Raw genomic sequence first — 27,283 nt, 5'->3', positions numbered from 1 at the left:
GAGGTGACGAAGAGGTGGCCCTGCTGCAGGACAGCTGGAAGACCCGTGCAGAGGGGACAACCCAGGGCCAGCTGAGCCGAAGGGGGATAGGCGGACGGGACGCTCAGCCCAGTCCAGATGCAAGCACCTGTGAGATGGCCGGGGCCGAGGACAGCAGCTGGCACTGCAGGGTCTCGGGCCGGGGTGCTGGCGCCTCACCCACCCCCCCGCCCCGCCCCAAGCAGGCTTCTTGTTTTGTACAGCGACGGGATCACAGGGTCAGAGGTGCTGACACAAGGTACACAGGTTACACCAGTCAACAGCATGCGCACACCCACAGAGCAAGTGCCACACCTACGCGCACACATGTACACACACACACACACACACACACACACACACACACACCAGCCCACAGCTCAGAGCTGGCACCAAACACCCTCAGGAGGAGGATGTGTCAGGAGGGGGGCCCTAAGCACCGCCCGCATCTAAGTGGCCGGCCAAGAGGAACCTAGAAGGCTGTGGGGGGTTGAATTAACCATGGAGGCGGAAGCAGCCTCCAGGGCCCCAGGAAGGAAAGCCTGAGTGGTGCAGCCCGAAGCCTGCCTGAGGGGTGACTCCGGAGGGGCTCTGGGAGGGAGGGAGCCAGGGAACGGCTGACTCACCTCGGTCTATGCTGGGGAAAGAAAGGAAACAGGGATCTCAATTTCTTTTGAGGATTCAGAGGAGGCAGCGGCTTCTACGGTGGGGGGAGGGGCAGAGACAGAAGAGGGAGGTGGCTTAGTGACAGTAATTCTTGTTTAGCAAGAAGACACTGAAGAAAAATGGAAAGAAAATGAGAAGACCTGAAACTTCCCTCCCATGTTAAGTGTATTAACAGACTCAAAAACATGTTTGTAGGTGGTCAAAATTGAATTATATCTTGTTAATGAAAAAAATCAACTCCAATATCAAAAGGGAAACAGGCTTAGGGGCACCCGGGGGCTCAGTCGGTTAAGCGTCTGACTTCAGCTCAGGTCATGATCTCACGGTTCATGGGTTCAAGCCTCGCATGGGGCTCAGTGCTGACAGCTCAGAGCCTCGGGCTGCTTCGGATTCTGTGTCTCCCTCTCTCTCTGCCCCTCCCCCACTTGTGCGCTCGCTCTCGCTCGCTCTCTCTCTCAAAAATAAACATTAAAAAAAAAGGGAAACAGGTGCAAAAACATCAAGAACTAACTGCTCTATGTGGCCCTGGAAAACACACCTCCTCTTATGCTTGTAACTGAGCCACGTGCCCAGAATAACCGCATGCCAGCAGGCTGAGACATGGAATCGGAGAGGATATCAACTTCAAGTTGACTGCTGGCTGCCTTCTCTCCCACACTGACCTGGGGAGCAGCATGCACTGGCTGGACAGAAACCTTTAGTTCCTACATTGAACCTTCCCTTTGAACCATCTCCAGCTGCTGGCAGGCGTCATATATTCACAGCTCTCGGTTCACGTATTTTAAGGGAGGGTGGAAAAGAAAAGCAATCTCACTTTTCGCCTTCTACAATCTTAAATCCAAGTCTCTCAGCACCACCCAGTGGTCTGCTCAATGACTGCAATTAACAGAACATTCCAAACCACCATGTATCCACAAAATGAACAAGGCAAAAACGCAGACGCATAATCTGGAACGGAAGGACACTGGGTGCACCGACCAGAGGAGGCACTGAGCTAGCTTCAAGTCGCCAACATTCTGTACAAGAGCGTCTGCCACCGTAGTCAGAAGTTTGTAGATTACTATCTTCATAGCAGGACAGACAGAGAAGAAGCACTGAACAATCTGGATTTTCCTGATCATGCTGCTGCTCTTCTGGAAGAAGGCAAGTCTTACTCAGGCTAAACTGAAGTTACTACTCTGTTAGGATCTGCCAGTGAACCCAAACACCACTCTTCCGGAGGGCACGCCATCACCCGCCGTGGCACTGGATAGCCCCCTCGCGCCACTAAACCGCTCTGCTCCGTCCTTGCTGTTTGGGTCCCAGAGGTGACCGGCCCTCTCTGTCCCGGCCTGACCTTGCCACCCCCACTGATGCCAGCACATCTCCTTCTGGCCTCAGGCCCCCAACCCCCCGCGAATGATTACTGTCTCTCTGCTACTAAGCGTGGACATCTGTTCCGCTCTCATCTGACTCTTCAGACAACACTCAGGGCAAGGCCAATCGTTACTCACTGACCCAGAGAGCGGGTGGCAGACGCAGAGTAATTACTACGTGTCACGTGGGGGTGAATTAAACATCTGGAGACTCACACTGCCGGTTACGGTAAATGATTCCATTCAAGTTTGTTAGAAATGACCCGCCTAGTCTGACGGTCACTCTAGCACACCGTCAGGAAGCCTCCAGGAGCCCCCAGGAAGGAGGCTCAGGGTCCGAGCCCAGGAAGACTACGCAGAGGACTGGTATTCAGACCCGGACTCTGCCGCCTCACTCACCCCCACCCCCCCACAGCAGACGGACAGGCTGCACCCACAGGCCCTGGTGCACGCTCGACGGCCCCACAGGCCTGCAGCAGCGCCCAGCAGGGCGGCTGCACATCACAGGGGCTCACAATCCTCACCGGAACATAACGAACCGTGGGCGCCTGTGGGGCTCAGTCGGTTGGGCGTCCAACTTTGGCTCAGGCCAGGATCTCACAGTTCATGGGTTCGAGCCCCACACTGGGCTCTGTGCTGACAGCTCAGAGCCTGGAGCTGCTTCAGATTCTGTGTCTCCTTCTCTCTGCCCCTCCCCTGCTGATGCTCTCTAAATAAATAAACTAACAAACATTAAGAAATATATATTTAAAAAAAGGAAATAAATAACTCATGTGGCAGGAAGAGAATGAAAAAGGAAATTAACTTATGGAAAGCTCTGAGCAAGCCAACAACTTTCCGTACTCCAAGAAGTTAAATTACTTGAAATTAAGTTTCGAATATTTTGTGAACATTTGTCAAAAATTCTGTTTCAAAAGAAATGAGAGTTTGTACAAAATTAAGATTAAATATCTTCTTGGGGCGCCTGGGGGGCTTAGCTGGTTAAATGTCCGACTCCTGGTTTCGGCTCAGGTTGTGATCTCACGTTTCGTGGCTTCGAACCCGGCGCGGGGCTCTGTGCTGACAGTGTGTAGCCTGCTTGGGGTTCTCTCTCTCCTTCTCTCCCTGCCCTTCCCCCACTTGCTTTCTCTTTCTCTCTCAAAATGAATACACTTTAAAAAAAGAAAGATTAAATAACTTCTTGTCTGGAACTTCTCATACGAAACACGTCCAACGGGATGTAAAGCTTTGGTTTTGTTACCACCATATGCTGCCCCCGCCCCCCACCGAACAACTGCAACAGCCGCACACCAGGAGGAGCCCCCGCGCTTGGCAAGGTCAGCGAGCTCCTCTTCTCTGTCCCAGTGAAACACACATGCAAAGATCTGAATTCCTTTAAGTGACCATCTGCCTCTATTACTGAATCCTGTTAAAATCCATGAATCCTGCCGCTATAGTTCAGCTCAATTATTCTTGACTTGCAGACAAGCCAGTATGAACATGGATTTGGTCTAACTCTTCCGCTCTATTTAATTAAGTTCCTTTTATAACATCACCTATTCCATTCACTACTGTATTTCTATCCTGAAGTCCAGTAAGTACTGTAATTATTACTGAGATCAAAAGAATTAAAACCAGGAAGGGTAGAGCCAAAGTACAAAAGGCAGGTACTTCCTGAGGCTGGAACCTGAAGATGGACCTGCCTGCGAATCAAAATCACCACTGTGGGTTCTCTACTGTACCTTCTTTCAGGGCAAATAGTCACAAGTTAACTGTAACAGCAAACTTCTCCCCCAGAGGCCTTCCTTCCGGTTCATTACTGTCGGTGTAATTCACTCCTCGGATTCAGGATCCACGGACACCGCAGCTTTGGGAAGCTGCTCCTCCCTCCACCCTTGCGCGGGGCTGGGGGCTGCCACACGCCGTGGTGGATGGCACAGAACGCAGAAGGGCCCCGGCCACATACAAGGTACGAGGTTGAGACCGGTGCCCTCACTTCTCTAACAGCTTAAACATTAAATGACTGAACTAAAACTCAACTTTCTTATGAGATCTGCTGACACACGGAAAAACGGAGTGGTCAACAGCCCTCCTTGCATCTGAGGATGCGTGCCGTGGCTCACATACATTGCCAGATATCGTCCCAATGAAATGGTTTACAAACTCTGAGGCAACACTCGCACCATAAACTTTTAAGTCACCATAAGGGAGGATTATTTTTATATGTACTTAATGCATCAAATTTTGTTTTCCTAAAATTAGGATGTAGAGGTCATATTACCTGTTAAAATCTATGAAAATGCAGGGCAGAGAACTTTCCTTGATTCCTAAGGCCCAGTAACTGGCCTGCAATCCACACTGTGACGCGGACCTGCCTTTCTGTCACTCCCTCAACTGTCCAGCACGCCCTGCACGTACTGTCCTGTCCGCACTGCATCACTCTGGAAGAACACGTGCTCTCCTGGTTACCGAATCGGGGGTAGGACCGCAGAGTGACCAAAACGTACCACTCTCCATTGGCTACACAGACCAATACGTGCTTTGTAAGTGAGGGGGTCTCAATTGAGTTCTGCAGGACAGAGACACAGCGCAAATGCCAGCAAGGTCATACACACACTGAAGCTGACCTGTCCGTCCACAAGCAGGGACTCCTACAAACAGGTGCTGGAAGGACCCCTGCAGCTCAGAGTTTGCTATATTACCACTACCTCCGCTACTCTGGAAAATTTGAAAATGAAAGTATTTAAGAAATCATTCCCCTAGGAAAAAGGAAGTATAAATATGATTTATAACCACCCAAAAATGACCAATCACAAGGTGTGTGTGGCTCAGGAGGTTAATTGTCTGACTCCTGATGTTGCTCCGGTCATGATCTCACAGTTGATGCTATCGAATCCCACGATGGGCTCCGTGCGGGCAGCTCGGAGCCTGCTTGGGATTCTCGCTCTTCCTCCCTCTCTTCCCCTCCCCCGCACACGCATGCTCTCTCATTCCTTCTCTCTCTCTCAAAATAAACAAACTTTAAAATAAAACAAAATAGGGGCGCCTGGGTGGCTTAGTCGGTTAAGCGTCCGACTTTCGCTTAGGTCATGATCTCGCGGTTCGTGGGTTCGAGCCCCGCGTCGGGCTCTGTGCTGACTGCCAGCTCAGAGCCTGGAGCCTGTTTCAGTCTGTGACTCCCTCTCTCTCTGACCCTCCCCTGCTCACGCTGTCTCTGTCTCTCTCTCCTAGAAATAAATAAAACATTAAAAAAATAAAATAAAATAAACTACATTTTTGCTTAGACAATTAAAATACCTTCTTAACTGACCTAATCAAACTCTGATTAAGAAAAGAAACCCACTGGGGAGGCACCGCCGCAACTCAAAATACTCGGACTGTCGGTGGCAAGAGACAGCAAATTCCTGCCTCCACAGCAGTTTACAGGCAGGTGAGTAGATTTTAGCAGGTGAGACTGTAACATACGTACAACACAGCAAACTATGTATCAAACCACATTTAAAGTTACCCGATTAAAACGTTTTAAAACATTTAAAATGAAGATATTCTTCCTTATTTGAAATAAAGACTAAGAAAATTTCCCAGAAACTGGACGTTTTCCTTCATGAAATAATTTACAGGAACAAAACCTAAAGTATAACAATCTTCTTAACTTTGAACTCAGATGCACATTTTAAAAACATCCCACCATGCATTTCTCATATAAAGTTTGAAAATAAAACTTTTAACTTCATGATCCTTACACAGGTTTACAATGTCTTATCCTAACAACTTTCCCTTGCAACGAACACACCATAAGGCTCAGAATAAAGAAATCGCTTAATTTTTAAACATATATGTGAAGCCCAAGACGACTGCCCTACCAATTGCCTCCCCATTTTAAGAGAACTCTAGACACTAAGATGACTCACAAGGCTGTGTTTTTTAGTTGCTGGAATTCTGACCATTCGTAACAGGGGACGTGTTCTGCAGCTGCTACGGCGCCGACCCCCATCCCGGTGACAAACGCTGCAAGGTGCTCCCAGCGTTACGTGAGCAGCTTCACACACGGCCGACAGGCGCAGCGTATTTTAACTCAGCTAATGGGGCAAGATCCTGAAGAGCTGGTTACTGAACTTCTTGGTAGAGCGAAACCTGAGAAATACTTGGGCTTCTTCAGTATGTATAATGTAGGCAGGCCCTGCATTCTGACTCCCAGCAACTAACTGTAAACCGGCCCTGATTCCCAGCAACGTTAACTGTTAACTGTAAACTGTGAAGCCTGCACTGTCAGAACAAGTCATCAACTTGGGCCCAAACTGCTGTAGTTTTCCTTTTCCTGCTGAGAGTTGACCTTGGTGTGCTACAAGCAGTCAAATCCACGTACTTAATCCAAAACAGGTAATAAAAAGAAAAACCCCCGAAAGCCTTCTAATGTCCTAAGAAATGACAGAACTGAAGCAGCACAAAGCTGAGACCACAACAAGGACCCCACAGTGACGGTGTGGGGCAACTGTGAGGCGGGCCGAGTCCATGCACTTCACATGATGGAGTTACTGGATCAAAAGGCAAGAAAGGGGAAATGTAACCAGTCAACAGAAAAGGACTGGTAACAGACACAGACTGTTCCCTTAACATAAAGGTATGAGCCCCCCGCCCCCTGCATCGTGCTTAGATAGCCTTTCACTTCTAGACGTGTGACAATGAAGGTGAAGGCCCAGCCATTCTCGAGAAATGGCCAGCAGCACACAGGTCACGGCCTGCTGCTGTGCTAACCGTCAGCCCGACCGGCCTCCACCTCGCTGGACTGGAGCGGAGCCCTGCTCCCGTGTCCACTTTTGACCTGTGCCCCTAGGACTGTACCTGCGATCTTTATGGCTACGGGGTCCTCTGACACTGGAACAAGCCCTTCTTTGACTTCGACCTGCTTTTCAGAGGCCAGGGGGGCCGGGACAGGAGGGGAAGGCTTAGTTTCCACAGAAGCCACGGGCAAGGAGGAAAAGGGCTTAGAATCGTGAAACAGGCTGGCCCAGGACTTGGGCGGGCCGGCGGGGGCGGCGCCCGCCGTGGAGGCCGGGGCATCGGCAGCAGGGGACGTGTGCTCGGCCTTGGTGGGGTCCGAGTCCGGGCCGTCCACGGTGTGCAACTCAACCCCATTGGCTGCTGGGCCCTCACCAGAGGATTCAAGTATTTGTCCGTTAGCAACGGCAGGGTTTTCAGTAGTATGAGCTCCCACGTGAGGCTGGGCCACGGCTGTCCTGGACAGGCTGTCCCTGGCGGCCTCGGCGGGGAGGCAGGGCTGCTCCGAGTCGGCCCCGCCGCGGCCCCCGGGCGGCCCTGCAGTCCTCGCGTGGCCGTCGGGGGCCCCGGGGAAAGGCCCGCCACACACGGCGTCGCCGCCAAAGTCCGCACAATCCTGAGGGCTGCCGCAAGTCCTAGGCGTCCCCAAGGGGGGCGCTTCGCCCGCTAACTCCACGTCCTCGGAGCCCACGCTGTTGGGGACGGCGGGGTTGGCGTGGCCATTGACCAGGGCGTCTGCGGGAATGCTGCCCTCGCCGCCATCTTTCAAGTAACTGTAATATCCTGGGGGACGTTTTTTCTTCTTTTTACGCTCCCTTTGTCCGAGACCGCCCGCGACACCATCGCTCTCTAGGGCCCCCACCTCCGCGCCAGTGCCGGCGTCCAGGGCGAGGGCGGGGCCTGGGCACAGGCAGTCCGCGGGGCTGAAGGCCGCGTCCTTATCTACGCCGTCAGGGGTCTTTGTGGAAGGTGTGCAACTGAGGATAAATTCAGGGGCCTGAGGGTTCAGTGTGCTTGAAATACTGCAGTCAGGGGTTCCCGGTGAAGTGTCGCTGGGCTCAATCGCTTCATTAACACCAAACTCAATTCTCTGATACTCTCGTCCTGTTCAGAGAGAAAACGATCAGTGAACGTCCCATTAGTTGAGAGCATAGTTCTTCACACTATAAAAGTCTCAGTAATTATTTCCTTTTTGAAACCAGACCCTTAAAGTCTCCTTCTAATTAACAAAGCTATGGTGTTTTATTTCTGTGCCAAATAATCTGCTGAGAAAAAACAGCAACCATGAAATTGTGTTTAACTTAGAGACAGGAGAAGCAGGAGCCGGTATTTGTTCTCCCCTCTAGGGGCAGCTAGGGAGACTCTCAGAAGGCAGTCATTTAAATGAGATCATAATAGAAAGCGAGTAACATATTGCCCGTCTGAACACACCCCTCGGTGAACTCCCAACTCTCCTGGCTTACCTTCTGGGGTGCACAAGTTTTATTAGTTTACTTTCTGGGGTGCACGCATGCTGGACAGCTTAATTAAAAAAAAAAGCCATGACGACCAACGTAGGGACTTAAGAGTTGCTGCTGTACCTACGGCTTCCCTAATCAGCGGAATCTAATCACCCGGAAACCACGAGCTGCGCCACGAGCCCCCCGCACACAGCAGCCCACAAAGGCGCTCCTCACAAGCACCCGCCTCCTGGTCTCGCCCACTGACGACCTTCATGGAAGTCTGAAAACGGCGTCGCCCGAGTGCACGTAAATGTGCACTAAATGAATTAATAATGGATTAACTCCACGGATGACGGAGAAGAGACTTCCAAAATTACCAAATGGCAGGACTGCACACTTTCAGAAATCTCTTTGAAGCCTCCCAATACTCCCTGCCTGTGGACGACAGTCTACACGTGCCACTGTTCACAAAGGTACATTCTTTTCAGTTTACGTTTCAGAAATTAGGTTAAGGGTTAGAATCAACAGACATCAGGCATCGGCATCGTCTTCTATCTGCTGCAACAGTCCTAAGTCCTCAAGTTAGGGAAAGGACACGTGCCTTCTAGCTCATCTTTAACGCATAACTGAGTATTTCTCCGAGTCTTGCCCGAGAAGCCCACTTCTTCCCAAAGCATGTACTTCAAAAACAGCCTATACCACCTGAAGAACTGTGCTCTATTAGAAGTAACATGTCTCCCCCTGGCAGTCTTCTAAAAGGCAGCCCCAGGAGGGGGCAGCTATGTGCAAGTTAGTGGAGGGCAGGGGGTTAAACAGTCTCCTAACTCTTCATCCATTTTGTGATCACACCTGGGGGGCGGGAGGGGCGAACACCTTCCCAACAACAGAAAGTTCCTGAAAAAGAAATACTAATAATGGTTACACCTCGCAGCGCATTTTCATATAAAGCCACCAACGTGCCCGTTTGAAGCCGCTGGCCCCTGAGCACTGAAGAGTCCCTGAAGGGAAACTAACTTCCATTATTACACCTAAAAGGAAACGGGCCCTTCTGCCTCCAGGCATCCCCTGCTCCACAGGCTTCAAGGATGACGTGAGGGAACATGCACTCCCCCTCTGGGGGGCTGCCCCGTGGGGACTAGGTGCTGTTGTGAAATCAAATGATAAGTGAGTGTGCAATGTGTCATGCAGTTTGTGCTGGATTTTAATTCCAAAAGACACAGTGCCTTCCACATCTCAATCCTTAATCTTATCATATCACAGAGTATTTTAGAACATGATATGACATTAACGGAACCATTTCAATACGCTACAGCATTATCAAAACGTTTGTCCTGTCTCGGGTCTGATGGCATCACTGGAAGGCAGAGTCCCCCCTGGAACAGCCCGTCTTCCCCAGAAGACACACCATGGCCCCCCGTGCACACGGCCCACAAGGCAGAGGGGTCACCACAAGGGCCGATCAGTGGCCGGGCTGGACACAGCACAGTCGGTGCTCTGGGTGAATGGGATGCGCTCAGTGCTCAGGCCACAGGGGCCCCGGGTGGTTGGGGAAGGAAACCAGCTCAAATACCACAATAACAGGATCCTAACACAGCATTTGGCCAAGTGCGCTCCCTGCAGTGCCCAGGGTTCTAGGTGCGCCGTTCAGGGGACCCAGAGACTGTCACGTCCACCGCTAAGAACTGCTGCCTAAGTGGCTTCTTCGGCCGCTGCTCCGGAGCACCTGGCTATGTGCAAAGTGCTTATCATCATCACAGAGGGCTCGGGGTCAGTGAGGCCAAGCCCGTGCCCCGGGAGTTACATTCACCTGAGGACGGACACTTGGATTAAAGCTGACAGTGCGGGGGGAGGGCAAGCGACGGCCTCAGCGGCTTTACAGAAAGAATGCTCCCAGACACAGGAAAGAACGATAGCAGCGTCCAGGGCGCAGCCGGGCAGCTGGCCGGGGGTGCAGGGGGCGCACACTATTCCCAGCCGCAGAAATGACGGGGACAAGGAGAGTATAAAAGGCACGCCGTGACGAGGGGCCCCGGAAAGAGTCCGCTGCAGCTGCCTGTGGCGGGAAGGGGAATCGATCCTCCCGTGTCCTTCAGACAAAACCACACTGAAGGGTCACAACGTTCCGGGTGGCGCGGTGCAGCTGCTGGGCGCAGACAGGGGCGGTGAGGGCCGTGCCGCCCGCAGCTGCCCTCAGCCTACAGCCGGAGGCGGACCCATCATGGACGGTGGTCCACGCACTGTGAGAGAAATAGCCGTCACGGAAACACAGGAGGAGAGAAAAGGCCTCCGAGGAAACGGGGCCGTTGGTGCTCTGCCTGGCCTCTAACAGCGCGAGGAGGCAAGGCCCCAGCCGTGTTCTCAGCACATTAAAAGGTGGCCCTGAGGGGCGCCTGGGTGGCTTAGTCGGTTAAGCGTCCGACTTTCGCTTAGGTCATGATCTCGCAGTTTGTGGGTTCGAGCCCCGCGTCAGGCTCTGTGCTGGCTGCCAGCTCAGAGCCTGGAGCCTGTTTCAGTCTGTGACTCCCTCTCTCTCTGGCCCTCCCCTGCTCACGCTGTCTCTCTCTCTCCTAGAAATAAATAAAACATTAAAAAAAAATTAAAAAAAATAAAATAAAAGGTGGCCCTGGGACAATGGAGAAAAGGGGCCACGAGGCAGGGACTGGACAGAGAGACCCGCCCGGGGGGGGCGGGTCTGCTGTGAGGGAGGGAAGGAGAGGGCCGGGCGCTGGGCAGAGCTGGTGGGGCCTCCCAGCTCCAGCCTGCACCCCGTAGGGGATGGGGCGCCGTTAGCTGAACAAGAGTAAAAGGAGTAACATGAAGGGGAAAAGAACCAAACGCTCCAAAGCCCTGAGTAGACACCGACAGCACGCTTACTGCGCGCAAAGTACATGGACACAGACTGACCCAACGGACTCAGAAAACAGGCGCTCTAGAGGCGGGGGGCGGGCGGGGCGGCCGGGGAGGGGGGCGGGCAGGGCGGAGGCCGGCTCCCCCCACCTCACTTCACTTCAGCCTCGTCCTGAGCTGCCACCAGCACTGCCCTTTCCCTCCCCATCCCCGAGCTGGCGGGTTCTCAGAAAGCTGCTGATATGAGATACGGCCGTTCCGACTGCACTGTACATAAAGTCTGGACAGACTCTTCAAGATTTACTTTTAAATCATAATCAGGAGCCCACGCTAACGAAGCAGGGGATAGGCCCCTGGCTCTCAGAGGAAAGGGTCGGTGCTCGCTCCTCTGCACCCAGCAAGGGACTTTAACGACCCAAACTGCACGGCGGGCACACGGATGTGACCCGCGCAGCAGCGGCAGCCTGCGGTGACCAAACCGCCTGCCGTTCCTTAACCGCCACGTCCTTCGACAGCACCACACTGCTGCACCTCTGGTGACCGGCTCTGCGTCTGTGACAGAGACCAAAACGGTAACAGGCCAGGAAGTTAAAAGATCACCGGAATTCCCAAGGACACTAAGTGACAGACGGGGGCATAAATGTAAACTGCACACGGCTCTGAGCGGCCTCTGAGCGGAGCGTACAGCCTCTGAGAAGCAGCAGCCTCCACAACCCGGAGATGGGCCACATGAGGACCATGACAGACGCCACGGCCGTGGCCACCTGCACCGCTGACACCAGGGAAGGAGAAACTTCAACAACCAGTTCCTTAACTAAGCCCGGAATGTGCGACACTGAAGCACGGAACATACGTGAGTTCGTGGGTCAAGACGGTTCAGGGCGTAAATACGCTGGCTGCCGGCAGGAGCCCCAAGCAGCGAGGGCAGGGGTGCTGGACGGCCAGCACGGACAGGCCGCCCGGCACGCGGGGCCGCCGCACACTTGGGCGGGGGGTGCTTACCGTCGGGTAGCTCATCGGTAGCTCGTGTGCCACACAGAACTGCTCCATTGTAGGGTGGGAGCTGCACAGGGAATTGGAAAACAGATTTTAATTCAACAAAATGTTAAAACCCCACACATGCTTTTTCATTAAAGCAACACTTCATTAAAACTCTTTATCGACTTCTCAGGACATCTGTTTACCAAAATCACAGATGCTGACAGTGAAGTTACAGCACCCTCACGCCACAGGAGACCTTTTGCATACTGTCACTGAGACCCCAAAGTGAGGCAACACAATAAACATGGACTCCAACGGACACGTAAAGCAACGACAATAAAACGCTATGTAGGTGGAGCGCCTGGGTGGCTAAGTCGGTTAAGCGTCCGACTTCGGCTCAGGTCATGGTCTCACGGTTCATGGGTTCGAGCCCCACGTAGGGCTCTGTGCTGACAGCTCAGAGCCTGGAGCTGCTTCTGATTCCGTGTCTCCCTCTCTCTCTGACCCTTCCCTGCTCATGCTCTCTCTCTCTCTCTCTCTCTCTCTCTCTCAAAAATAAAATAAAATATCATAAATAAAATAAAATAAAATATTAAAAATAAATAAATAAAATAAAATAAAACGTTATGTAGGAGAAACACTCCGCTTCACAGGACCGGGGCCCCTGACATAGAAGGCTCATGCTGCCCCCGGCATTTCAGGTCTACACGGCTGGCGGAGGCGGGCCCAGGCCCACGGGCCAAGTGCAGGGAGCCCACAGAGAAGGCTGAGAACCACGGCTCCTTTGCAACACAGTGCCTTGAAGAACCGAATCGATGGCTGGAAATCACATTCCATGTTAAGAGAGAAGGCAAAACACCAAGTGTCTGACCTCTTTGTAAAGAGCAGGGAGATAGTGTTATGAATGCCCCAGACTTGTCCTCTCCCTAGCTGCCCCACAGGATTTAAGAACTGGGAGTGTTTCGGGGGCGCCTGGGGGGGTTCGGTCAGTTGGGAATCTGACTTCAGCTCAGGTCATGATCTCACGGTTTGTGGGTTCGAGCCCCACGTCGGGCTCTGTGCTGACAGCTCAGAGCCTGGAGCCTGCTTCGGATTGTGTCTCCTTCTCTCTCTGACCATCCCCTGCTCGCACTGTCTCTCTATCTCAGAAGTGAATAAACATTAAAAAATTTAAAAAAACTTAAAAAAAAAAAGAACTGGGAGTGTTTCGAACAGACACATTTGGGATGAGAATGGCTGGGACAGCAAGGCCAAGGCCAGGGCACCTGAAGAAATGAACAGGACAAAGCAGCGACACCCCAGAACAGCACTTGTCAAATGTGTCCCCGCAGCGCTCGGGCTTCCTGGACAGGCCCGGGGACTGTCGTGTCCATCACTGTCTGAGAACTGCTGCAGCAGTGGCTTCCTCAGCTGATTTCTCCAACTAACTCTTCGCAGGGCGATTCAGTAATCAGGGAGACAAACACTCATCACTCCCAGCAGCCAAGTTCACCTACCCCCCGCCCCCAAACCTAAGGAAAACAAAGGACAGTTCAAAAGGAACTGAACACTTTCCAGGACCTGAGAGCTACGCGTGTCTCCACCACGTACTCCCACGAGGGGGCGCATGGTCCCCATCCAGCAGACGCCCCAGAAGAACCTGTTACGGTGCTGGCGCCTGCTGCACAAACAGCAAAGCCTCGCGGGGGGCGCCACGCTCACCTCCGGCACCGACGCAGGAGCACAACAGGAGCATCTGATTGTCCATCGGGGTGCCGTTCCTCTGCAGCCACAAGAGCAATTTATCAGCTCCCAGATGAGAGCGCCTTCTCTATCAGTGACCGCAGGGCGTCCCCTGGTGACGGAAATCTATACAACTGTGAGGCACTGCAAGTGCGTGGTTTTTAATCCCGCTGTGCTTACACAAAATGTGGTCAGGGGGAGAGGTGGGTCCAGACCCTCCACCCTGGTGCACCCAGGGCAGCACCGACAACCTGTTGGTATTTAAAACACCTACTCTGAGTTACTCATCTGGTAAGAGTGCAAGTGTGGGAATTAGTGATGTAGGGATGAGTTCTGGCACAAAAGAGGCACAAAAGTGTGTGTGTGTGTCTTTTACTCTGTGAGTCTATGGCACCTTCAATTCAACAAACCTCCACCATTCATAAGCTGCCCCTTAGCCTGTGGTAAATGTGGATTTATATAGACAGCAGAATGAAACTAAGAATTAATCAAATTTCCCTCTTTAACTATTTAGAAGAATATAAAATTTTGAAATCAAAGCAAAACCATAAAATCTCACACATGAATGCAAAGTGAGCAATGCAAAAAACTGAAATCCAATGACTTACATACAAAGTCAAAGCAACTTAGTCTGAAAATAGTGCAACCATCTTGTGAAGTCAATATTTGGGCCCTTCAATTAAGAAGATAATGTTTAAAAAACTTTTTTTTACTGTTTATTTATTTTTGAGACAGACAGTGAGTGGGGCAGGGGCAGAGAGAGGGAGACAAAGAATCCAAAGCAGCTCCAGGCTCTGGGCTGTCAGCACAGAGCCTGATGTGGGGCTCAAACTCACAGACAGTGAGATCATGACTGGAGTTGAAGTCAGACGCCCAACCGACTGAGGTACCCAGGCACCCCAAGAAGGTAATGCTTTAAACAAATACTGTATGATATCCCTTACCTTTGGAATCTAAAATTTTTTTAAAAAAATTTTTTTAACTCAAATAAAAAAAACAAAGAATGGAATGGTAGGTAGATCCCAAAGGCTGTGGGTTGGGGGAGTGGGGGAGCCACTGTTTACGGGTGTGTACTTGCAAGCAGTAGGCAAGTCCTGGATATGGAACACAAATGCAGGGATTACAGGCAGCAAGCCCTATTAGAGACTTCCAGCCTGTGAAGACACCAGATTTTAACTGTTCCCACCAACTGAAAGAAATGACAATTATGTGACACAATGTAGCTAACGCTACAATAGCAATATTGCAATATAAATGTATCAAATCAATAGGCACATGCATTACATGATTTTATGTGTCAATTATATTTCATAAAATAAAATGTTTTAAAATCCTTTTGGCACTGCTACGACTTGCTCTGCTGTCTAAAAGACCCTCATGAACCTCAAATCTCTCCTTTGAAGTCCCACGAAGACACCAAACCTCTGAGAGTAAGTCTTAACTCTCCACAGCCCCCCCACCCCCACACACCCTCACGTGTGTGCAGCCTGGACCCTGATACTCTGGGCTTGCTTATCCTGTAACTACATTAAAGCACGTGTGTGTGCGGCCTCCAATACTGAAATTCTGGAAGTCCCAAGAACAATGAGCATTCGCTCCTTACTTCTGAACACTAATGACATGATTACGACTGGGGTTCAAAACATGCTTGTTCAATAAACTGGCTGCATTTCTTCCAGTTGGAGAAATTCTTTTTGATAAATCACGCTGGCTCAGAAACGAGAGCACAGCTTTAAACTCCTACTAACACTTGAGATCGCACACAGAGAGCAGCCGACCCCGGCCCAGCCGAGGTGAGCTTTCACGGGGTAACAGAAAACCCACCTCGGCCCAGAGACGGTGCGTTAGCAGAAAAGCAGGATGTTTTACAGTTTCACACTCTGTTTCTCAAACTTTGTTTTTTTCAGTTCTTGGCCCCCAAGGAGAGAGAAGAATGCTTTCTCTAATTCCTAACAGCCGAAGAGGCTACGATGAACAGGGCTGGCACCAGCTCACACAACAGCCGTGCGGTGGGCACAGGGTGGGCAGGGGCCGCGGCCGTTTTCACCAGGAGGCAAAAGGCCCAAGTGACGCAGCCACCCCGCCCTGCCGCCCCCACCGGCCCCCGCCCACCACCCCCACCTGCACCCGCCCGCATGCCCACACACCCCCCCCCGACGCCCAGCCATTAAACAGTGGGTGCCCTGCGCGACTGTATCATTAGTATGCTCTGCGCTGTAATAATTATAATACCGAGAAAGAGAGCTTGGCCCAATCACAGTAATTAGCCTGTATGTCCCTTTTGTGGGTCACTGGACCGTATGTGATTTTGACAGGCAACATCTGTCACACCTGCCCCCAAACTCTGTGCGTTCTCAAATGCAAAAACACAGAAGACCCAGGAATGAGCCAGACTTCCTGATTTCGGGCTACAACCTCATTCTGTTAAGACACAGCCATTATTTCTACAGTAAAAAGTCAGGGGCGCCTGGGTGGCTTAGTCGGTTAAGCGTCCGACTTTCGCTTAGGTCATGATCTCGCGGTTTATGGGTTCGAGCCCCGTGTCGGGCTCTGTGCTGACTGCCAGCTCGGAGCCTGGAGCCTGCTTCAGAGTCTGTGACTGCCTCTCTCTCTGACCCTCCCCTGCTCACGCTGTCTCTCTCTCTCTCCCCTAGAAATAAATAAAAAAACATTTAAAAAAAAAAAAAAAGCCTGACATGACTTTTCCATCAACGCCCTTTTCCGCGGAGGTCTCCGGGTGCACACTCACGGTGTCCCGACACTCCCGAGCGGTGAACAAACGCACCCCATGTTCACATGAGGAAGAAGCACAGAGGTGACGAAGGAGCCCAGCTCTAGACTTCGAGATATGGTGCGTCCTCCACTTGCACATCACAGGAAAAGCCACATCTCTATTCTGACACTTAGCTGCAAACGGGCTCTCACAAACCCACACAAAGGCACACACTTGAGAAAAGCTTTTGTAAAATACACAAGTGGGGCTTTATCATTTCTTAAAACCTTAATCTCAAACAGCTCAGGCCATCCGTCCCCGGCAGGCGCCTCTGTACTCCACTGTGACTGCGAGAGGAACGCTCCAACACTCGGACCGTTAGTACACAGAGTAGACCTCAGTTACCACCAACACTTGGGGAACACGGGGTCCCATCATGTTTTTCCTAATCGTTACTTCCTCTGTCAGGAAACACTGAACTCCAAGGCTTATTCTACAAAATCTAAACTGCACAGATGCATTTTATCACCTAGGAAATACCATAGAGAACTTAGCGTTCACGGTTTCCTGGCTCGTATCCTTAGATCCCTAAAACTCCTAACTGGTGCCATCGACAAACACAACAGGGACGGGGACGGCACTGAAGTGCGTTTATGCATCTCAGCTGTAACCTGACCCTGACCACGCTTTGTTTCTTCCTTCTTCCTGAAGTGAAAGAGGAGAAACCAATAAATCGCTCTCTGGTCTGTGCAGCTGAAGTACGGCTTTCAACACGCTGTCATTTAATCCTTCCTCCCCAGCTCCAAAGAGGGTTTAGAGTTCAAGAAGTCAAGGTGAACCGGGAAGGACTGGCCAAGGTCACACGCCAAGGCCACATGCAACGCTGGCCGTGGGGCTCCAATCCTAAGGAGTCAGCATCTCCTGCTCCACTTTGCCAAATAAAAAGAACTCCACACAGAACACCCTCTATGCGCGTACGTTTATCAAGAGGTCTGAGTGCCTGCTTGGTTCTCATCAATGTTACCTAAGGTTTTACTTGATTCGCACCCACTCCACCCAACTTTATCGTTTTCAACACAATTTCAAGTTTTCATGTTGAAAATACGAACGTGAAAAAATATTCCAGGTAAGTTTTATTAAACTATAAGAGAAATCATTAATCACATAAAGAATGGACATAAAAGACATGAATGGACATAAAAGACCTGAATTGTGTTTAGAAAACTATCATAAAACTGTTAATTCTCCTACAAATTAACCCATAATTAACACAATGCTAACTGAAATCTCAATGCGATTTTTCAGGGAACTTGGTATGCTGATCATAAATTCTTAAGGAACAGTTAAGGATGAAGGAGAACTTGGGGCGCCTGGGGGGCTCAGTTGGTTAAGCTTCCGACTTCGGCTCAGGTCACGATCTGACGGTTCGTGGGTTCAAGCCCCGCGTCGGGCTCTGTGCTGACAGCTCAGAGCCTGGAGCTGCTTCAGATTCTATGTCTCCCTCTCTCTCTGCCTCCCCCCTGCTCACACTGTCTCTCTCAGAAATAAATAAAATATTAAAAAAAAAAAAAAAAAAGGATGAAGGAGAACCAAACCACACGTGAGGAAGTACAAGAGGGTGCGCGCCCTCCCCAAGGACGGATGACAGAGCTGCAGCAGTGGAAACCAGTGGGACTGTTCCCAGGACAGAGCAAGAGGGGCCAGGGCAAAGGGGCACCACTTGGAACGGCCCAGTGCAGGGACAGCCCCTACAGTCTAGGGGCCGAGGCAGCACCCCGGCTCACGTACAGTGAACACAAAAACCTTAAAACTTTCAGAAGAAAACCAGTGTCTTTGCCACGTCAGCACAGGGAAGAATTTCCTAAAGACATTTACAAACCATAAGGAAAAAAAATATGTTTGACATGAAAGTTACAAATGTACTACCCTTACCCAGCAAAATAAATAAATAAATGTGCGTCATACATGAAGTTCAAAAGCCCTCGTGCCAGGGGCGCCTGGGTGGCTCAGTTGGTTGAGCGTCTGACTTCAGCTCAGCTCATGATCTCACGATTCATGCGTTCAAGCCCCGCATCAGCTCTGTGCTGACAGCTCGGAGCCTGGAGCTGCTTCCGATTCTGTGTCTCCCTCTCTCTCTGCCCATCCCCACTCGCACTCTCTCAAAATAAAATAAAGACACAAGAAGAAGTTTTTAAAGCCCTTGTGCTAGGAAAAGATACTTGTAATATGCAGATGCAAAGTTTATGCGCCCTGTAAGCGGTAAGAAAAAGACAGGCCACTTAAGCAACGTGGACAAGGGAGACGTAACTCACGGAAGTGGGACCGTATCACCAACGGCCACACGACCATAATGAAGCGGTTCTCAACTGTGCAATCTGGGAATATTGTAAACAGTGAGAACCCACCACAACCAACCCAACAGATGAACAAAAACTCTGAGTCCCCTACAGTGAGCGGGAGGAGCTTTTCCTCACACGGGACGCTGACCGGGCCCGGGCACGGCCAGGGGGGCCGGGGGCCGCGTGCCCCACACACTAGTCCCCGCAGCCCGGGCCGCCCCCGTCCTGGGAGCAGACCCTGGGGAATCCCACAGAGCACAGGAGACACAGCAAACACGCTTACTGCAGTATGTGTGTCACAGGCGAGAACCAAAGGTGTACACGGTGCTGGGCGGGACACAGGTAACGGCTGTGGTGTGTGTGCACCGACGGTACTCAGAAATTAGAATCAAAGCACAAAACAAAACCAAAACACACAAGCCTAGATAAGCGTGAAGGATGTTACCTTGAAATAAACTACAAAACGATGAGGCTAGAGCTGACCCTTGAACGACACGGCTCTGAATTGTCAGGCCCGCTTCGGGCAAGGGGTTTTCCACAAGCACAGAACAGTTCCATAAACATGTTTTCTCTTATCATTTCACCTCCTCTCTAGCTTCTTTACTCTAAGAATACAGCATATAATACGTATACAACACAGAACCCGGTCATCCGCTGCTACTGTTATTACCAGCAAGGCTTCTGACCCACAGCAGCTCCGGTCGTCAGCGGCGGGGAATCAGAAGTCCCTGAGGGTCCCCGAGGCCACTGGGGTCGGCACTCCCCACCCCTGAGTCATTCAAGGGTCAAGGGAACAACTGTACTCACCGCCTAAACCTATACTGGGCTACAACCCGCAGACACGCACACACGCAGGGAAGGTGAAAACCACCCACTTCTGCGGAGGGCAGGCAGCAGGGGGGCGGGTGCGAGGGGGGCTGTGACGGTACCTGTGACCTCTTGCTATTTATAAATACAGCAAAATGTTACTATTACTCAAATCTGGTTGGTGGGTTTGGGCATTTCTCGTATTAGTCTCTGCGCTTTTCCGTACATTGGATTTCTTTATCAAAAAGCATAAATTAAAAAATTGAAGCTAAAACGTAACCATTAACTCTATCTATACATATACCCAAATAAAACGATGTCTTCTCTTACCTCAACTGAAGAGCGAGGAGTCACAAAGAACTGATTGAATTCATCAGGGCTAAAGTCTCCAAAAATATACTGGAAAGAAAAAAAAGTCACCAATCACATAAAATATACAATTTATATTTTCAGGAAAAATCAACAGATTATACCAATCCTATGAAATATGTAGGTCAGAATACCCAAGACCCTCTTCTCAACTAAACAAATCAAGGGTCCGCAAAGAAAAATTTCTAGATGTATTTTCCAACTACAAACACGAAAATACTACTTAGCAGTTTCCACAAAGTGTCAAGGAGCCCTGTGGAAGGGACAAAGCCTGAGTGGAAACAGGCCCACCGTGTGACACTTGTCCGGTAGGACAACTTCTGGGCTCACAAGCCCTGCAGCGTGTCCTGCTCGCTGTGTGTTCACGTCACACCTCCACTCCAGCCCTCTCTGCCGCACATACTAATGAAAAGCAGAAAACGTGGTTCAAATGGGAAGACAGGGAGATCCAAACAAAGAAAAATGCTAATGATCCTGATGAATGGCATTTAAGATACACATTAAGTGATTTTTTTTATCCTGAAATTTCAGTTATAAATATGATGCACAGATAAACATATTTTTTTAAGTTTATTCATTTATTATTTCTGAGAGAGAGAGAGACAGACAGAGTGCGCACAAGTGGGGGAGGGGCAGAGAGAGGGAGACACAGAATCTTTCGCAGCTCCAGGCTCTGAGCTGTCAGCACAGAGTCCTATGCGAAGCTCAAACTCCTTACAAACTGTGAGATCGTGACCTGAGCCAAAGTTGGATGCTTAACCTACTGAGCTACCCAGGTGCCCCAAAATATTTTTTTAATTTTTTAAATTATTATTACTGTTGTTGTAAGTTTATTCATTTATCCTGAGAGACAGAGACAGTGAGAATTGGGGGAGGGGCAGAGACAGAGGGGGAGAGAATCCCAAGCAGACTCTATGCTACCAGCGCAGAGCCCGACGGGGCCCAAACTCACAAAGCCATGAAATCGTGACCTGTGCCGAAAGCAAGAGTAAGACGCTGAAGTGACTGAGCCACCCAGGCACCCCCGGATAAATATATTATTGGGCAGACACAATCTATCTCTGAACTCTTGCTTCACAGAATTCTGAATGTGACTTTCTGAAAAAACAGCTGGTTCACATGCACGGAAGCAAGTTTGCCAAGTACCCAGCAGTTCATGTTCTCCCTGAAGCTTCTAAAAATAAGTCATTAACAAGAGTCAGTATGACCAGATTTCTACACCAGAGAACACATACAGAATTACTCTTTCATACAATCCACAATTGTATAGAGCCTCCTAACTGCCCTGCATGATGATCGGTGCTGGGGATAAAAATGGTAGGCAGAGGGGCGCCCAGGTGTCTCAGTCAATTGGGCGTCTGACTCTTGACTTCAGCTTGGATCATGATCCCAGGGTCGTGGGATCGAGCCCTACCTCAGGCTCTGCACTGAGTATGGAGCCTGCCTGAGACTGACTTTCTCTCTCTCTCTCTCTCTCTCTCTCTCCCCCCTCTCTTCCCCTCCCCCCACTTGTAGTCTCTCACTCTCTAAAATAAAGAAAGAAAAAAAAGAAAATGGTAAGCAGAGTTACGGGCTCCACTGTTCTAGTGGAGCTGAGTAACCTGCAGGGAAATTTAAAAGCATGTGATTCAAAAGTAACCAGTAACTACATATTATACATGTGCATAATGCCCAGTATTACTGTAAAAGTAAATAAATGACAACTCTCACAGCCTGTTACTGTAAGAATGCACCAATATTTTTCAGTAAATATTTCTGGAGGGCTATCTGGCAATAGCTACCAAAACTGTAAATATATATGAAAAACAAGAACAGCTTCACACAATATTTACATATAATTGCAAAAATCCACAAGGAAACTGTGCATTGATGGTAATGGTGAAAATAAGCAGTCTCGAAACAATTCTGAAATAATCATCAGAGATACTTTCATTCTGCACTTACACCTTCTACTCATTTCCAACACTGGGGGAAAGCCTGTATTAATTTCAGTCTGGTGTAACACCAAGCAATGGGAGGGAAAGGTATCCTTCAGTGAAAAGGAAGCAGAAGAAAGGGTGGGGAGGGGGACTGGTGTAACAAAACGACAATGCCGACTAACCCTTTGTAGCCCCACTGCAGACAGAGATCATTAAGTCTAGATATAAATAAACCTCAACTTTGCTCAGGAGGACATGAGAAGACAAGCCAAAATGACAAAATATTCCTGCTTGCTGACGAGCATGTGGAATGACTTTCTACACAGCCCACACAACAGCAGAACGGTGCAGCCACGTTGGCAAAGAGCTGGGCAGTTTCTTACAAAGCTACTTACCTTACGACCCAGCAACCCCACGCTAACTCACTCACCCAAGAGAAATGGAAACCTATGTCCATGAAAAAAACTGTATGCTGATGTTTACAGCAGCCCTATTCAAACCTGGAAGCAACCCAAATGTCCACCAAGAGGCAAATGTGGTACATCTATAAAATGAACTACTACTCAATGGCTCTCAAAAGCATCCTGCTAAGTGAAAGAAGTCTGACTTAAAAAGCTACGTGTGGAATGATTACACTTATGTAACGTTCTAGGGCAGAGCTGTAAGGAGAGAAAACAGATCGGTGGTTGTGTCAAGGGCCGGGGAAGGACTGATTACACAGAGGCACCAGGGGACTTTGGGGGTGATGGAATATCCACAGCGGAGGCCTGTTGGAGAAACAGTAACCCTCCTAATTGCCAAGGAAACACACAACCCACTAATGACTTCAGGGGTGCCTGGGTGGCTCAGCCGGTTGAGCATCTGACTTCAGCTCAGGTCATGATCTTGCAATTCACGAGTTCGAACCTCGAACTGGGCTCTGTGCTGACCGCCTGAAGGCTGGAGCGTGCTTCAGATTGTGTCCCCCTCTCTCTGCCCCTCCCCAGCTTGTGCGCCCTCTCTCTCGCTCTCCCAAAAATAAATTTAAAAATTAAAAAAAAAAAAAAAAAGCCACTAATGACCTCAGTCCCCATGCAAGGAATGGACAAGATTCACAGGACACAGGAGAACAAAACTGAAGAGAACTGCTTTTAAAAAGGAGTCAGCACAGGGGTGCCTGGGTGGCTCAGTCATGATCTCACAGTTCAAGGGGGATCAAGCAGGAATCAAGCCTCGCATCAGGCTCTGCCCTAACAGCGCAGAGCTTGCTTGGGATCCGCTCTCTCGGCCCCCCTGCCCTTCCTGCGCACTCTCCCAATAAAAAAATAAACTTTAAAAAAAAACAAAAAAAACCTTTAACTCACACTTTCTAATAAGCACCCATTCTTATTTTGGTTCAAATACAATCTAAAGTGTTAAAGAGAGAGAGAGATGGGCAGTGCAGTAAGAGAATAGAATCTCCAATACTGTGTCAATTACGGGGAGGGGGGAGTGTGTGACCCCGGTGTGATCTGTAGGAACCACACCCCACAGCTGGCGGCTAGAAAAAGCCTCGCTGTCAACCTAGACAACGCTCAGAGAGATGCCCAGGGAAAATTTTTCTCTTCTATCATTTTCAGCGTTACCATTTTTACTGTTTTATTTTTAAAGTATTATTTGAAAAGCTCTCCTATAGCTTTTATTTCTAAGAGAGAGACAGCATGAGCAGGGGAGGGTGAGAGAGAGAGAGAGTTACAGAATCTGGAACAGGCTCCAGGCTCCGAGCTGTCAGCACAGAGCCCAACGCGGGGCTGGAACCCACGAACCATGAGATCATGACCTGAGCTGAAGTCGGATGCTTAACCAACTGAGCCACCCAGGTGCCCCTTAAGTATGTTTTTATTACACTTTATGCCAATAGTGTCTCCGAGGATGTGTGCCTTCAATCCGCTCACAAGGCTAAGGGGGAAATGAGTGAGAGCTAGATGGACAGGCAGGGAGAAATCTCCAGGACGCGTTAAATGAAGAAAATGCTCTTTGGGTGCCACAGAGAAGAGCTGGAGGCAATGCAGTGGCACCAGACTCCTAGCATGTCTCTTGTCAGAATTCTTAGTTCTGAGCCTTAGAAATACCTTATTTATTCGAAAAATTACTTGTAAAAAGTCAATGTAAAAGACCAAAATCACTGCACAACTATTCAAAGACACCCATTTTGCAGAGAAGTTAGAAGCTTGCACCTAAATTTGCACCTGTGCTCGTTTCAAGATCTCAGAGACAACAGATTAGGACATGATGAAAACAATTAATCCAAAACAGCCATCCTAAGAACTTCTGTCAACTACGCAACACTGAGCACTCACGCGACAGCTAGCTGCACAGCCGTGACCTCCCACGTGACATCCTCACACCCGCTCCCCTCTCGCCCCAAGCAGCCCACACGGATCTTCGATCTTTCAAGCACATGAGTTTCCCCAAGTGAGCAGTTACACCCCAGTCCTACAAAACACTGTCGCTTCAGTTCTGCGGCTGGATGACGGAGGCGACTGCTAAGAGCCTGGTGCCAGACAGCGAGCGCCTCTGCACGGTGCTCCCGGCCCCGAGGAGTCTGGTTAGGATGCCTGCTTCCTACAGAACACGTGTCCCCGTATGTTCACGGCAGATAAACCGCAGGCACCTTTCTCCAAGGTGTGTGCACACACAGCTCTTACATTTAACCAGAGACCCAATACCATGAAGTAACGGCAGATGCAGGAAGGCCTGACAGTGGGGAGCTCGTTCTCCCAGGGCAGCAGAGGCCTAGGCCCTGAGGTGTCGCAAGGGCACTTCCCACCTTCACAGTGCATGCAAGAGACAGGGCAGCTCCTTCTTTCCAGGCAGAAGAACTAAAGCGTCTCTGAGAACCACGCAGAAGATCGTGTGGAATGCTCTAAGAACACACCCCACACAGACGCTGAGGCTATGACACCATTTCAGTGTTTAACAAAATCACCTGCATCATGAAACTGACTACAGGAAGTATTACCACAAACAGGCATTTTATTATCCACGCTCTTCCAAAAAAGCGAAGAGTGTTGCTTATAAAATAAAATTTAGCTTAAATAAATTTATTAAGAGCAAAAAAGGCAATTGTTTAATATCCTGATAAAAACACTACAAAAGCAGCGACCAAACACTTAGTCACAGCAAAGCCCGGAGAGGGTGCAGCCCCCGCCCTGCGTCTCGCTGACCACTGCCTCCCTGCGACTCCGCTGACTGAAGGCCGAGGCAACCGCGCTGCTGGCACGGCGCCCGCCGCACACCCAGGATGGCCGCTGCCAGCGCGCTCAGGTGCCACCCCTCCTTCTCCAAAAGCCTTCGCAATTTCAATCACAAAATATCTTAGGTGTTTGGCAAAATGAAGAATGTGACCAAAAAGAGAGGGGCGGGACTGTGTCCCTCAAACACGTCAGTGTCAGGGAGCCTGCAGAACAAACAGCCCTAGATTAGAGGCTCCAGAGACCCGCCAGCCAAAGGCGCCCCCGGCCCAGACTGGACCCTGTCCTGAGGGGCCAACTGACAAAACGAGATGTGGACGGCGGGTTACAAAGTGTGCTACCGAACGTGGGACTGTCCCGCTGTGGCTGAGTAAGACGACGCTTCCATCCTCAGGACACACCCTCAAGCATCTGGGGGTAAAAGACCACGGCGTGTGCATCATTTCTCACATCTCGGAGGGTGGATAACAAAATGCGGTTCTGTGCGCACATGTGCGCACGTGCGTGAGTTTGGGAACATGTCTGTGAAGAGAGAACTCAGGCACACACACAAATGACTGCAGAGGGGGTGAAATCCATTTTTTTTTTTCTGAGCGAGAGAGCGCAAGGAAGCGGGAATGGGGGGGGGGGGGCAGCATCGTAAGCAGGCTCCGCACAGGGCTCGATCCCATGACCCTGGGATCATGACCTGAGCCAAAATCAAGGGTCAAATGCCCAAGTGATGAGCCACCCAGATGCCCCCAAAGGAGGTTAAATCTTAACTGGTCAATCTGGGTAAAGAAGTAAATGCGGGGGTTCTTCGTGCCATTCTTTTTTTTGCAACTTCTGTAAATTTGAAATTATTTCCAAATGAAGACATTTATTTTTTTTTTAAAGCCAAAGAGAAGGGGCACCTGGGTGGCTTAGTCGGTTGAGCGTCCGACTTTCGCTTAGGTCATGATCTCGCGGTTCGTGGGTTCGAGCCCCGCGTCGGGCTCTGTGCTGACTGCCAGCTCAGAGCCTGGAGCCTGTTTCAGTCTGTGACTCCCTCTCTCTCTGACCCTCCCCTGCTCACGCTGTCTCTCTCTCTCCTAGAAATAAATTTTTAAAATATTAAAAAAAAAAAAAAAAAAGCCAAAGAGAAAACACTCAGTTGTGAGAAAAACCTTCAACCCCTCTCTTTGAGTATGAACCATTCTCCTTCCTCTGGAGAATTATCAGTAAAAATATATTTTAAATTCTTTTTAGGGAGAAAATATCGTAGGAGTCTGAGTTGAAAAAAAAAAAGATAAATATGGGACACCTGGGTGGCTCGGTCAGTTGAGCGTCTGAGTTTGGCTCAGGTCACGAACCTGCCGTTCATGAGTTCAAGCCCATGTCAGGCTCTGTGTGCTGACAGCTCGGAGCCTGGAGGTGCTTTAGATTCAGTGTCTCCCTCTCCCTCTATTCCTCCCCTGCTCGCTTGCTCTCTCTCTCAAAAATAAAGATTAAAAAATTAAAAATGAATAAATATGATTCTGCCTGATTTCACAGCATTTATAATTTAGTGGGGAAGAAAACGCCAGTGAATTCGTGAACTCAACGCATGGATTAGTTCTGTCCTGTGAGAGCACAAGGAGACACGCAGGACAATGGAGTAAGTGCATTCTTGCCTGCACTTCAAAGCTGGCGCTGGGCTCAGCACAGTCAGATGCTCAGTCGAAGGGTTCAGGGAGGATAAAACAAAAGAAGGTGGGGGCGCCTGGGTGGCTCAGTCGGTTAAGCATCTGACTTCGGCTCAGGTCATGATCTCACGGTTTGTGGGTTCGAGCCCCGCGTCAGGCTCTGTGCTGACAGCTCAGAGCGTGAAGCCTGCTTCGGATTCTGTGTCTCCCTCTCTCTCTGACCCTCCCCTGCTCACCCTGTCTTTCTCTCTCAGAAATAAATAAAAACATTTAAAAAAAACAAAAAACAAAAACAAAAGAAGGTGCCTGAAGGCCCTCCTTGGGCCGCTACAGAAATGTTTATATTGTCCTTAATAACTGTACCCTCCCAACAGCTGTAGCAGATGCTGTACAGCGGAGCTGGAGACTCCCTCCAGGTTGTGAGCACCACCCCCAGGTGAGTGAGGTAGGTGAATAACAGAGTCACGACAGGGAACAAGACAGCAACCACGG

The 27,283-nt window shown here is 50.0% G+C and overlaps 1 protein-coding gene and 1 long non-coding RNA gene across 2 annotated transcripts in view; one reads left to right on the top strand and one right to left on the bottom strand.

The window, feature by feature from the left end:
• USP10 (ubiquitin specific peptidase 10) overlaps nt 1-27,283 on the bottom strand; it is a 66,285-nt gene that overhangs the window by 16,757 nt on the left and 22,245 nt on the right. The window contains exons 2-4 of the mRNA XM_039226594.1: nt 19,979-20,047; nt 12,089-12,149; nt 6,861-7,901 (exon numbers count right to left, since the gene is read on the bottom strand). Coding sequence (XP_039082525.1) covers nt 6,861-7,901; nt 12,089-12,149; nt 19,979-20,047 — 1,171 coding nt within the window. The remainder of the gene's footprint in view (nt 1-6,860; nt 7,902-12,088; nt 12,150-19,978; nt 20,048-27,283) is intronic.
• Nucleotides 16,522-17,462, top strand: LOC120228307. Its single transcript, XR_005527460.1, has 2 exons — nt 16,522-16,640; nt 17,214-17,462. It is a non-coding gene; the product is annotated as an uncharacterized LOC120228307 (long non-coding RNA).

The sequence above is a fragment of the Hyaena hyaena genome, unplaced genomic scaffold (assembly GCF_003009895.1).
Source record: "Hyaena hyaena isolate Hyena2069 unplaced genomic scaffold, ASM300989v1 scaffold_1, whole genome shotgun sequence".
Taxonomy (NCBI): domain Eukaryota; kingdom Metazoa; phylum Chordata; class Mammalia; order Carnivora; family Hyaenidae; genus Hyaena; species Hyaena hyaena.
Note: the sequence above shows the minus strand (reverse complement) of the source record. Positions and strands in the feature narration are given on the sequence as shown.